General features: G+C 41.5%; 2 protein-coding genes across 8 annotated transcripts in view; both read left to right on the forward strand.

Moving 5' to 3' along the window:
• Positions 1-13292, forward strand: part of LOC105355350 (NACHT, LRR and PYD domains-containing protein 12-like) — a 249628-nt gene that overhangs the window by 182685 nt on the left and 53651 nt on the right. The window lies entirely within an intron of this gene.
• On the forward strand, positions 7628-11188 carry LOC144987991 (uncharacterized). The gene is made up of 5 exons (XM_078937990.1): positions 7628-7691; positions 9003-9143; positions 9226-9324; positions 9420-9539; positions 10816-11188. Exons 2-5 carry the CDS (start codon positions 9055-9057, stop codon positions 10937-10939), a joined length of 432 nt encoding a protein of 143 aa, XP_078794116.1. The 5' UTR covers positions 7628-7691; positions 9003-9054; the 3' UTR covers positions 10940-11188.

Raw genomic sequence — 13292 nt, forward strand, 5'->3', positions numbered from 1 at the left:
TAGATAGATAGATAGATAGATAGATAGATAGATAGATAGATAGATAGAAGGAGGGAGAAAGAGAGGTAGATCTTTTGGATCTTGTTATCTCAAAAGTAGCTCAGGTGCCAAAGAAGTGTCGATACCCCTGATCTGGAAGATCCACATCCACATTCTTTCAGTCAGAGCTGCTCTCAGGCTCAGCTTTGGCTCAGACTCTGTTTCCTTACAGTCTGAATGTCCTGTTGATGTGGCAGATATGCTTCTGTCAGCAGTAAAAGGTCAGAGGTCAGAGCAGAGCTTTAAGTCAACAAAGTGTTCAGAAAAGACGGGAAATTTCATGGACAACCAGGAATGCTCCATAAAATCAGAACAATGTTGGTGTTTGCAGGTAAATTCATAAAAGCTGATGATCTGTTTGAACTAAAATTAACATTTCTGCTCCCAGTCTGACAGAAACTGTTCTGCTTTGAAGAGACGACCACCATGACCACTAAGGGATCAGAGCTCCTGCAACAAACTTCAACATGTCGGCTGTGATGCAACAACCTGTCAGTTAATCTTCAGCAAAGGAATCCAGACGATGAGGAAGCCAGACAAGCACAAAACTCTCTGCAGAGTTGAAACAAACTGCCTGCTCTGACTCGCCTACATTACTGGATCTTCTGAATTTAAAGTTCTGATTCTAACAAACCTGGAAAGAAAAAAATGTCTCTGCTTTACTGCCAGACATTTTACTGAGCTGCACCTAAACAAACTCTCTGTTTCTCTAAGTCGGCCTGATGATCAGTCTCATTTACAAGACAAACTTTTTCCAGGAAATAGTCAGGCCCCTCCCTTCAGCTACATCATTAGATGGCAGATGAGGGAGGTCGATGCACATCTTGAAGGATATGGAGTCCTATACTGTTCATAATTAAATAAATAAATATTTAATTAAATAAATAAATGTGGCCTCATGAAAATACTCAATCAACCAATAAATCTCTCATAAATATATAAAAAGATCATGAAATTGTGAAAAACCTGCACACTGATTTTATATAAGCCATTATATTATTCAATATATTTCATTTTGCTTTAAAAACCTGTTCATTATTTCAAAACAGCATTTTAAAATATTCATTTTTAATCATGTGGGATATTATTATAATTCTGTCTTTTTTCAGAAGCTCGTATTTCAAAATCAATATTTTCCAAAGTAGCTTTGTTTTTATTTCATGTTGCTGTTTTTCACAATGGCTTATTTATTTCATGAAGAGCTTTTTCAGGAGAATGGGTCTATCTGTCAATCAGTGAAAGTGGGCGGGGTCTAAACGCTCATTGGCTTATCCATGGAAATCGACTCTTATTCCTCGATACCCGCTCAGCGGTGTGCCAGTCAGAGAGATGACATATTTCAGTGATATCCGCGTGGCCTTGCTGACATTGGAGATCAAATAGAGACAAACTATCTGTCTGCTGCGGCAAAGACGGACAACTCTGTTTTTGTAGTTTGAGGGTTTGTGTGGACCAAACCACAGAGGAGCTCCGGTCGTCCACGTCTATAAGTCCCCCGTTGAAACACTCCTCATTCTTACGACATTCACCCAGAGCTCACATCCGGCGAGCCGGCGGACCGACAGAGTCAGACCAGGAGCTGCGCAAAGCGGAACAAGCCTGCTGAGGCGTCCTGAACCTTATATTTTTCTATTTTCAATGAGACAATGATTATAATCAGGTCCTCTGATTTTATTTTTCCCTCCCTTCAAAATGTTGAACCTTTCCTGCGATGACGTTTCTGACCGTGGTCGTAAAACGCAGCGGAAATCCGGGATTTATTGAGCAGTTCTGCAGCCAGGGCTTACTCCAAGAACCAGGCTCTGTACTTTGGAGGAAACTTTTTTTTACTATTACTTTTCCAGGGGACAGGGCAACAGACCCTTAACTTGCGCTCACACATACACTCTCGCGCTGCCTGGGCGCTCTGATTCACAAGTAATTTAAGACTGCGCTGAGCTGAAGCAGAGCCTCTCTGGGATGATCTCATGAACTCAAACCTGGAAACATTGTTATCATGTGGAACTATTCAAAATAAATAAACCTGATCTTTTAACACTCCATGTACATTGTGCATCCATGCATTTTTACTGAGATAAGCGCAAGCAACCGCTCCATGTGGCTATCAGGCTAAAAACATTAGCTGGTAGCCAACCCCACACGCGGCATGTTGCGTTCATGGAACTCCAGTTCATAGAAGTTTTGTCGAACTCCAACAACCACTCAGCCTAACTTATACCACTACTAGATGTTAATGAGAAGATGAAAATTGCCGAACCGACCACAAAAACACCTGAATTATGCACACTCGCCCAAAGCCACTTTTATCCGCAAATTCAGAACAAAAACTTCCCAATTTCGTGTAACACTGTGAATGTGTTGAGGTGCATACTCCCCCTAGTGTTGAGGAGTGTGCATTGCGCCGTCACGTTTGGTGAAGCATCTTCGATCGATGTAGTCAGGGTGCTGCTGCTCATGTCTGAGTAAAGGAGTAGCCAATCACAAAAGTGTCTCCGCCTTGTCTAGTTTGATTGACAGATAGACCCATTCTCCTGAAAAAGCTCTTCATGAAATAAATACGCCATTGTGAAAAACAGCAACATGAAATAAAAACAAAGCTACTTTGGAAAATATTGATTTTGAAATACGAGCTTCTGAAAAAAGACAGAATTATAATAATATTCCAAATGATTAAAAATGAATATTTTAAAATGCTGTTTCAAAATAATGAACAGGTTTTTAAAGCAAAATGAAATATATTGAATAATATAATGGCTTATATAAAATCAGTGTGCAGGTTTTTCACAATGTCATGATCTTTTTATATATTTATAAGAGATTTATTGGTTGATTGTGTATTTTCATGAGGCCACATTTATTTATTTAATTAAATATTTATTTATTTAATTATGAACAGTATAGGACTCCATAGAAGGAGGACATGTAGTCAAATAGGAAGTAAAGGCCCTCACCTTTCTCCAGCTATTCTCTGACTGTGGACAATGGGTGTTCACTTTTCAGACTACAGGCAGGTTGAGGGTTTGATTCCAGGAAGGGTCACAGTCTGTGTCAGGTGGAGAATCTGACATGAAAAATGATGAAAATTTTGTAAAAAAAGATCCTGTGATTTTGAAAGTGTTGCTGATGACAGGTGGGGTGAAATGAGTGTCTGTGAATAGAACATATGCGTTAGTGAGAAAAGCGAGCAGAGAATCCATAAGTTGCAGAACACGTTTATGACTCCTCAGCTGTTGATGTTTTTGGCATCGTAGCGGCTGAAGTTAGAAGATCAGTTTGTTGAATGATAATCAAGCAAGATCAGATTAAACCAACATTTTCTTTCTGTTCTGCCAAATGTTAATATGAAATGTGAAGAAGTTTTGAAATGTTTACTAGGGCTGATCGCCAGTCCATTTATTGGGATTGAAAAAAATGAAGAATGGCGCTGACAAACTCAGACCTGTTGCCTATTTTTCTACTAAACTTGATCTCGTTGTAAGGATGTGGCCTGTGTGTGAGAGCTGTGGTGGCTGTTTCAATGGCTGTCTGCCACTATTGTGTTATTTCATTCTGTGGTTTTGAGAGTGACACATTTTGCGGCTGACCTTTCTGTCGCCTGGGCGACGCTTGAATTGCTTGTTGATGTTCCTGATAATGATCACGAAGCAGGATTATCCCTTGTGCTATCCTAGCCACTTGAACGTTGGGAGTTGGGTCATCTAGACCCACTAGACAGTGCGCTGAACCTTTTTTCTTCAATGATTTGTGATCTTCACTGTTGTCCATGGATTACATGAAATCTTTACCTTTATCCACCTTTGTCATGGTAGGGAGAACAGGTCAAAGTAAGGGTGGGGTCATCTAAGATAACACAAGGGTTAAACTGAGCAGAGACAACATGGAAAGCGTTTATAAAAAAAAAAAAATTGTAACCGTGACAATTGTGATCGTGATCTATATCTTATAGCATTTTGAAGCAAAACGATGAAGCACTGAGGCCCCTTCCAAAGAAATGCCATCAAACTATGTAAACTATGAGCCCGTTGACACAAAGTGAAAGTCCTTAACGAACGGGAAGTAACGATTGGTTTGAAATATGCTGTTGTGACAGGAGTAACGACATAAGTTCCGACATAACTGGTAACAGAACAGGCTCGGAGGCCCATGAAGTCTGACTGGATTGCAAGCATGAGTCCCAGGCCTTTTCTCAAAATAGCTGAATAAGTGAACCATGTATAGTTGAAATGATGAGCAAATTACCCATGAAAACTGAATGTTCGCTGTGAGACAAAGTGTTTGCACCAATCAAATCACCAAAAGTAAAGAAAAACATTTGGCTCCGATGTTGCAGCAAACACATTTACTTGTTTTATTGTTATAGGAAACACGTCTGACATGGGTCACATCAATGTCAGTCAGTGTTCATCAGTCCTCAAAGTCATACAGTTGATACAAAGCCGAGCTGACACCTGGTGGTACCGTGGTACTTGTGCCTTGATAAATCTTGCCATTTGTTGGAGTTTCTGTTGACTCACATATGTCTGCTATTCACATTCGAGATCAGGAAACTCCTGGCGACCTTGAAAAAGAGCAGTACAAAACAAACTGTGGGGAGATGATCCCACCTACACCCATGCTATTGGGGTCCCCAGAGGTGTTCCAAACGAATACAAGCAGGCCGACCAAGTTGCAGCGGGCTCTGAGAACATCCCAATCATAACTTACAGTTTCCTGTGACACCTAACCAGAATGTTGACAGAATTAATTAAATACATTACAATGTACAAAGACTGGCTACCTTTTCGTTCACAGCAGTCCATGAGAAGGCTTACTCTGGAGTGGACACATAAATGGGGACCGGTGGATGATGGTGTTTGGCAGGTCCAAGAACCTGGTGTCATCTATTCTTCTGTCTGTGGCAGTTTTTTGGAGCCTTGCTGACCCTGTGTGGATGCTGTTGCATTTTGTGTGTTCGTGGTGTAATTACGGATCACAGATGTGGCCTTCCGCGAACCTGGACAGTCTAAAATGGCTTGCTTGCTGACTGATGTGGAGGACGGTGAAGAAGAAGACGAAAGCGACACCTACCAACTCCAACACCTGTTTCCTTCCCCTGACCACTCTGACCAAAATGCCAAAGCAGATGAAGGACTCTAAAATCAACACATCTTTCTGAGTGTAAATTTTAACAGGACTGTGAAAATAATCAATAGAGAAAATCAGAAATTAAGTTGTCTAGTCATGATATGAAAATGCAGCTGTCAGAGCTGCTTGGAGTAGAGGTGTAGAACGGTTGTCTGTTTTAAGCTCTCCTCATGAGAAATCCTACTGGGCTCTTGGTGTCTGTTATTTTTTAATACTATCTTGTGTTTACAGAAATAACTTTGACAGCGAGGCAGCCTATCTAGTCAGGGAGATTCTGGTTTCCTGGCGCCGTAGGTTTCAGCTTCAATATCTGGTTGATTAGGTTGCTCAGAGGAACACCACTGGGTCGGCGCTGATGACATCCTTGACCCCTCCCTGATCAATGACTTCCACCTGAACCTGCTGGACCGGCCAACACCCCGGCCTCCTGGTCGACTTCGGCGTCGGAGGGCCTTTTGCTTCCGGAGCCGCTTGCAGGAGGGGAGCTCTGTCAGAAGTCAAAACTCTGTCTCCCCTTCTGGTCACCGGCGGGAGCTGTATCCGGAGCACTGAAAGCACTTCATCTCCCAGCAAACCCAGAGCTCACTTCCTGGATGCTGGATGCATTCAATATTTTTTGTGCCACTCTGCCTTCATTAGTGAGGGTTATATTTGGACCTGATCTTCTGTGTCCTGACCCTGATTCAGTTTGACTGCCGCCTGGATCTTGACTACCCCGTCTCTCCTTTGATGATCTCATGCCTGTCAATGACCTCTGCCTGCCTGACCCTGATGTAGCTTTGCAGACTTTTAACTGAGCTTATACACCTGCTGCATTTGGATCCAGCTGTCTGCCTGTTCTTGTGACACATAGTTGCTATACTATTTCAACTTTTACCTATTTTCCTTGTGCAACATGGTTATATAAGGAATGGCTGCAGTGGCCCCAGGCATACATAAAGTCTAATTTCCATGCAACTGTAAATAAAGCCTCGTTTTAACTGAGCGGTACTATACAGTTACGGTCCGGTATTTCAAGCATTTCCTTTATGAAATGGACCCATGAAATCGTACTGAGCTGCACCATTTAAGGACACTTTACTTTAGTAATGTCGATAGCACAAGAAGATGCAAATGTATACTAAGCACATATACACAAAGACAAGGAGACTGTGGTCTGTGTCAGCATACTCTTTAAACTTTGGGTTTGGGGGTATGTCCTTTTGAGTCAGAAGGCTCAAGTAAGGAGTTGCTGCTGGTGAAGTCCAAGTCGAGTCGCCAGTCTTTTATTGTTTTGTCAAGTCTGACTCAAGCCCAAGTCATGTGATCAGAGTCCACACCTCTGCTCTATGTTGAACTGGGGTCTTGTAGTTATGAAGGACTGCCTTCCCAATGAGTTGTATGACAACTTTACGTTATTATTGGTCCCAGAGGGATGTGTCAGTTTTATAGGTTCAAACATTTGGGAGCACGTCACTGTACATAAACCATAAAGGTCCATGACATGCTAAACTTGCAAAGCCAAATTTCCCGGTAGCACAACAGCAATGCACATGTGTCTGAAACGAATGTATCCCAGTGTCTTGGCATCATCTTCACAGTCCTCGACATCTAACTTTATAATATTATAAAAAAGGGGTGTGGTTTCAACTGTGGCCGTTCCAATATTAATGATGTCACGAAACAAGGTCTTTCAAAATGATCAAAAATCAGAAAGTTTAAATAAACTTGCAGTGTCTTCTAATGAAGGGTGAATTCCATGTTGTCATGGGGAGACATTAGCCGTAAAGAAAGTCTCTTTCTGGTTCATGTTTGGCCTCACTTCAGTCTTTAAAGTTTTCTTGAATGCTAAGACACTTAGAACATGTTTAGTGAAGCTTTCCAGTCTGGTCCATAAATTCAGAGCAGCAGCTTCACCTCACTGTCTGCATTCATGGAGCTTCTTTAATGTTTGGACTTTGAGAAACTCATTTGACCTCCTGGTTGATCTTCATCACTTAGATCCACATTGGTCTTTGTGAAGGACTTGTGGACTTGGAATCAGTGTTCATGTTCTGCACAGTCCTCTTAATAACAGTTATTTACCTTTGACCTGACCAGTGGAGGTTGTTGGACAATAATTGTCCAGATAGAAGTGGAGCTGCTGGTCCATCACAGTATTTCAGACAAATGGATCAGAGGAAAAGCTTTGCCGTTGCAGCCTGGATCCAGACTCAGAGACGCTGTGAGGATTGTTTCTGCCAGTAGCCTTTAGAGTCACATAAAGACTGACCTGTTTATCAAGAGTTGATTGACACACACCACAAAAACACTTGCATACAAACAAAAACACACAAACTGTGTATTTTAATAAGTCGTGTTATTTCCTATTAAGTTAAAACAGTCTCTTTCAGGTTTCTGAGGTCTCTGATTTAACACAAACTTACACATAAGGGGGCGGAGCTCAGCTCAGGTATTGCTGAATCAGCAAATGAAGAAGTTGGGAGTTTTCCTCCATGTCAGAGCAGACAGAGCAGGACGAGACGGTGGCTCCAACTTTTTTCTTCACGGTGAGTCTTTGTGTTTTCTGTTGTCTTCTCCACTCATGATGAAGGCTCTCCTCTTGTGAGGAAGAGGAGCAGCAGAGGAAGAGCTCAGGATGAAGTTTGTCTTTAACTTGATCTTCCATTCAAAAATAAGTAAAATAGTCCTTCCAAAAACCAGCAGCTTAAGGTCACTGCAGGTCACCTGGGAGGGAAAAAAGATCTGACGGGTGTGTGTGTTTCTTTGGGGTGGGGGTGGAGGGGTTAAACAGAGGATGTTCATAGCTGAACAGAGTCTGAGTGACAGACGGGATGATGCACAGACAGCAGTTGATTTCTGACAGAAACAGACAATAAAACCAGAATAAAGCTGTCAGATCTGCACTGAAGGACAAACTTTGAGTTCTGCTGGATCCTTGTTCATCAAAAAAACAGTTGGTGACTCTGCTCCACCCTTCCTCTCAGCTCAGATTCTAATGACATTCAAATGTCTTAGAGGCTGTGGATGCTCCTTAGTGGTTTGATCTCTGCTGAAGAAGGTTGTGAGGTTCTCAGGTCCTCAGTGCTGAACAACTGCATGTTTCCAATCCTCTCAGTACTGAGATCTCCTTCATTTCTGAACTTCTGACATGATTCTGATGGAACAAAGCTGTGAGCTCGTCTCTGATTGGTTCTTCCTCAAACATCATTTCTTCATCATCTGTTCTGTAGTTTCAAATCAAATCACCTTCAAAGGGTCTCCTCACAAAGCAGAAGATCACATGACCTCACTTTTCTCCAGCTCTTCTAAGATTAATAATCTGTCCATCAATGTGAAGCTCCGCCCCTCCTCTCACCTGCTGCTAGGTGGTGTCAGGTTTCCTGTTGATCTTGTTCTGTCTTTAGATCAGGAAATATCTGATTTTCAGTTTCTTTCTGTCTAGAAATTCTTCTCAGTTCTGCTCCCAGAACTCTTCATCAAATCGCTGAATCCAGAGCTGATCAGCCTGAAGCTCTCTGCTGGTTTCTGCATCTCAGTCAGAGGAATAATTCATGTCTTTCTTTCTTTTCTCCTCATTCTTTGATTTCTGTCTGTTTTTCTTGATGCTTCATGTTTCCTGAAGTGTAGAAAAACAGGAAGTTTGTTGTTTCTTTATCAAAGTGACTGAATGGAAATGTTGCTGCTGCAGCTCCATGTCTCCACCTGGTGGAGGGAGAGCAGAAGTGCAGCAGCTGATGGCAGCTTCCTCTGCCTCCCACTGCTGTCTGACTGCATTCACCTGAATCTGAGAGGAAACACAAGAGAAGAGCCAATCAGTGGAGGAGCAGAGCTGATGATGAGGAGGGTTTCCTCTGCAGGTGAAGGTGGAAGGTGTGTGTGAGCTGATGTGGATCCAGTGAATCCAGCAGCATGGATCAGTGGGAGGACACACAGGAGGGAGCCCCTCCCTCTAAAAGAAGAAGAAATGGTAACCATGACTACGAGTACAAAGCTCAGAGGTGAGATAAACATCTCCAACTCTCCACGATCTTCTCCATGTCAGAGCTCAGCACTCACACCAGCAACCTTCATTCTTCACAGGAACCAACCTGGATCTGGATCCAGCTGGGGGTCCAAAAGGAAGGACTTGTCAAATGGTCATATTCCTGATTTCAAAGCCATCCATTCAGGAGTGGAACAGTAAGTGTTTGTCAGAGTTAAAGGAGGCTGGATTCTAGTTTAGATGATCAACAGTTTTCAGATCCTCCAACACTCTGATGGTTTGGTGTTTGCAGAGGTCAACAGGTCACACAGGGAGTCCAGTCTGTAGCCTCCAGCTGTGGATCCATGAAGAGTGACCACTCCAAACATGATCCTCTATGCTTCAGAAGTGAACCAGGACCTTCAGACTCACAGTAAGAAGCAGTTTCTAGTGAACAAAGCAGAGTTCAGTTCTCAGCAGGAACAACAATGTTTTGATCAAAAATCAGATTAAAGATCAGATTAGAAATGAACAGTGTCCATGGCCCAGAAAAATTTCATCCAGTTATAAGAAACTTTTACATTTGTCACATGTTCAATCGGAATAAATCATTTTAACATGTGCAGAACTATCCAAAATACCGGGAATAGCCAAATAAGAAGTAGTGGAGTTTTGTTGTAAACAAACATGACTGGCGCTTTTATCATTATTATTATATCCTTTTTTTTAAATTTACTATTACCACACAATTTTCTAAATTGTGTCAAACTATTTTTTTGGCCAGAGGGATCCACAGGACAGGTTATTCTTAGACCCATTGAAAATGCCTGTAAATAATATCCACCTTTTTTTCCTGGAATTGATCAGTAACACATGATTGTTTGCATGATGTAATGGGATTGCTCAGAGCACAGAGCGGCATTCAGAACCACAGACACCGTCCTGAAGCTTCTCCTCTGCTCAGAGACACGGTCACTCCACAAAGGAGCCAGCCAGTCCTGTTGCACTCTAAAGTCTACTCCATTGAAAACAATGTTTACGCACGATGTAAAAGCACGCACAGTCATAACCCAATATCAGAATAAATTGTTTATGTGCACCACGATCGAAGCAACAATCAGCATTACCCACCCATCTCAATCGGAAGGAGATTCTGATCCGAATTAGTCTGATCGGGTCAGAGTATTGGGAATGCGTGTTTATGTGACAAATTTTTATTCTGATCAGACTTTTAATCCGATTACTTGTGTCCATGTAAACGTTTATAATGTGAGCTTATTGAAACAGAAACAAGAGGACTCTAGAGAAACAAAACACAAATGCACATTTGTAGCTTAAAAAAATATTATATGAGGACAAACTGACACCAATATAATCAGACAGGTGGGGAGAAGTAAAAAAATGAAGTAAAACATCTTTTATGACAAAACAAAAACCGAATTAGTAAAGCGCATGTGTCAGCTGCAGTTAAGGTCGGTGTCTGCAATGCAGTCTGGGTGCAGGAGAGGTATGGGCTGCTATCATTTGAATTTACTTTTCTAGTAAAACATCTGGATTGACTGACAGAAAATGCTGAAACCTGGAAACTGTTGATCCAAACATGTCATGTTATTCCAGACTAAACAGCTCAGTCTGTGTTCATGTCAAAGTCCATCAGCTGTTCATGAAGAAGCAGATCTTCCAACACTCTGATGGTTTTGTGTTTGCAGAGGTCAACAGGTGACAAAGAGAGGCCAGTCTGTAGCCTCCAGCTGTGGATCCATGAAGAGTGACCACTCCAAAGGTCATCCTCTAGCCTTCACAACTGAACCAGGACCTTCAGACTCACAGTAAGAAGCAGTTTCTAGTGAACAAAGCAGAGTTCAGCTCTCAGCAGGAACAACAATGTTCTCATCAAGAACATCAGCTGATCCATCCAGGAAGGTCAACCATCTGCTGTGAGCGCTTTAGGTCTGAGAGGAAAGAAAAGAGTTGGACAACTCTTGAGGACACAAAGCTCAGTCTGTGAGGATGAAGCAAACAGCTGAACTTTTCTCTGACCTCAGTCCAGACATGAGCTTAAAACACGGCTAACGCATCATTTAGACCTTCAGATGGACTAGATCTGCTCTGGTTTAACCTGGAAACACATTTGCTCACATTCAGCACAGTCTGGATCACACAATAGAGCTATCATTTGAATCAGACGTTCCAATCAACAGTAGTTGCATGTATATGTACAAAATGTCTTTAATCCGCTCAAAGATCAGGTTAGAATTGAACCAATGGGCCCAGAATTTTTTTTTATCTGATAACAAATGTTAAAATCTCATGTTTTGTTGGAATAAATCATTTTTACGTGTGCAGAAATATCCAAAATACTAGAAATGGACGAATGTCAGGACAGAAGTCAGGGCTGAACTCAGATGCAGAGTTCAGAGCTTTCATTTTCAGGTAAATGCTGTCATTGTGGCTAGGTAGAAGACAAGCAAACTGGCATGCGACAAAGGGAGACTCAGACTATTTAAGGCATGAGGGAGGGAATCATAAGTGGAAACCATCGGATTAGACAGTCACACCTGTAGGAAAACACCAGGCCAGGAAGTAACAAGGCCTGAGACAAGAGGAGAGTTAGGGTTTCAAAATAAAACAGGAAGTGCAACACAAACACCTCAAGTACAGACACTGACCAAAAAACCAAATCAGGACAAAAGACTGACAAGACATGACACAGAAGAAGAAGTAGCAGAGTTTTGTTATAAAAAACATGGCTCCCGCTTTTATTATTATTATTATTATATTATATACAATTTTGAAAGTGACTAAACGCACAAAATTTTCTAAATACGTGTGGCACTCCTTCCTGGGCTACACGGACCCTGAGAAAGGGTTAGTCTTGTATGCATTTAAAACGCATGCCAATAACATCTGCCCTTTTTTTATGGACATGATTGGTAACACATGATTGTTTGCAAGGCTTCACGGGACTGCTCGGAGTGCGTTCTGTCATTCAGAACCATATTCACCGTCCTGAAGCTGCTCCTTTGCTCAGAGACACGGTAGCAGAAGCCTGGCTGCTCTGCAATATCACAGAGTATTCAAAACGGCGGTTTAAATGACACATTTTTATTCTGATCAGGCTTTTAATCCGATTACATGCGTCTATGTAAACGCAGCAAGTGTGAGCTTATCGAAACTGATACAAAAGGAATCCTGAAAAACAAAACCAACTGTTAGGAGCAAAATTCAACACAGTTTGGAGACCAAATTCCAGTTGATGCAAATGTTTCTCAGAGGGCAGCAGAAAAAGTTCTGTCAGTGCAACAGGAAGTTAAGAACATGTGCAGTTGTTCAATGAAAACAGTTTGGAAACAGAAATGTTGTCAACCATGACCATTATGTTTTAGTCATAGTTGTTAATCTTTCATCATTTCCCTTAAGTGGTCGCCACAGCGAATCAGCTTTGACTCAAAGCCATGAGGCAAGGTTTATGGCTGGTAAGGCATTGACCTCATCAGATAGAATTACAATCAAACAGCATGAGAGCATTAAAGGAATCAAAGCAAAACACAGCCATCATAAAATGAGTCTCTATGCAGATGACATAGTACTTTTTTTAAATAATTCCCATTCTGTAAATGAAATACCAACAGTTATTAATGAATTCTTTTCCATCTCATACTATTCAATTAATTCGAATAAAATGTTTTATTATCACTTAAAGTAATTAAGAGCAAAGAGTCTCGATACCAGTCAAATCAGGCGATTAACACAAATTCTATTATTCTTTACATTCTCTGGGATCACAAGCGCCCTCTGCCTTGAGGCGCATGTACTGCAGGCCTCAGTGCATTTCTAATGTGCATTTTTTGCTTACAAAAAAGCCTACATGAGTCACAAACTGGCATCAATGTATTTAGAGAGGTGGTGAGAAAAAAATTAAGTAATTAAAAAAAAGCGTCTTTTATGATGGTAGGAAAAAATGAATAGCATAATAAAGCGCATGAGCTGCAGCTGAGGTGGTGTGTGGAATGCAGTCTGGGTTGCAGGGGAGGTATGGGCTGCTGATACTAATTAATAATTATGATGCCTCACCTGCTGCTTTCTCATGTATCTGAACAGGAAATTCCAAATTTTTTACATTTCTAAATGTATCATTTCAATTAACTCTTCTAGAAAAAAGCCTGTCTTGACTCACAAATGCTGA

The sequence above is a fragment of the Oryzias latipes genome, chromosome 2 (assembly GCF_053564925.1).
Source record: "Oryzias latipes strain Hd-rR chromosome 2, Olatipes_Hd-rR_3.1".
NCBI classification, from domain to species: domain Eukaryota; kingdom Metazoa; phylum Chordata; class Actinopteri; order Beloniformes; family Adrianichthyidae; genus Oryzias; species Oryzias latipes.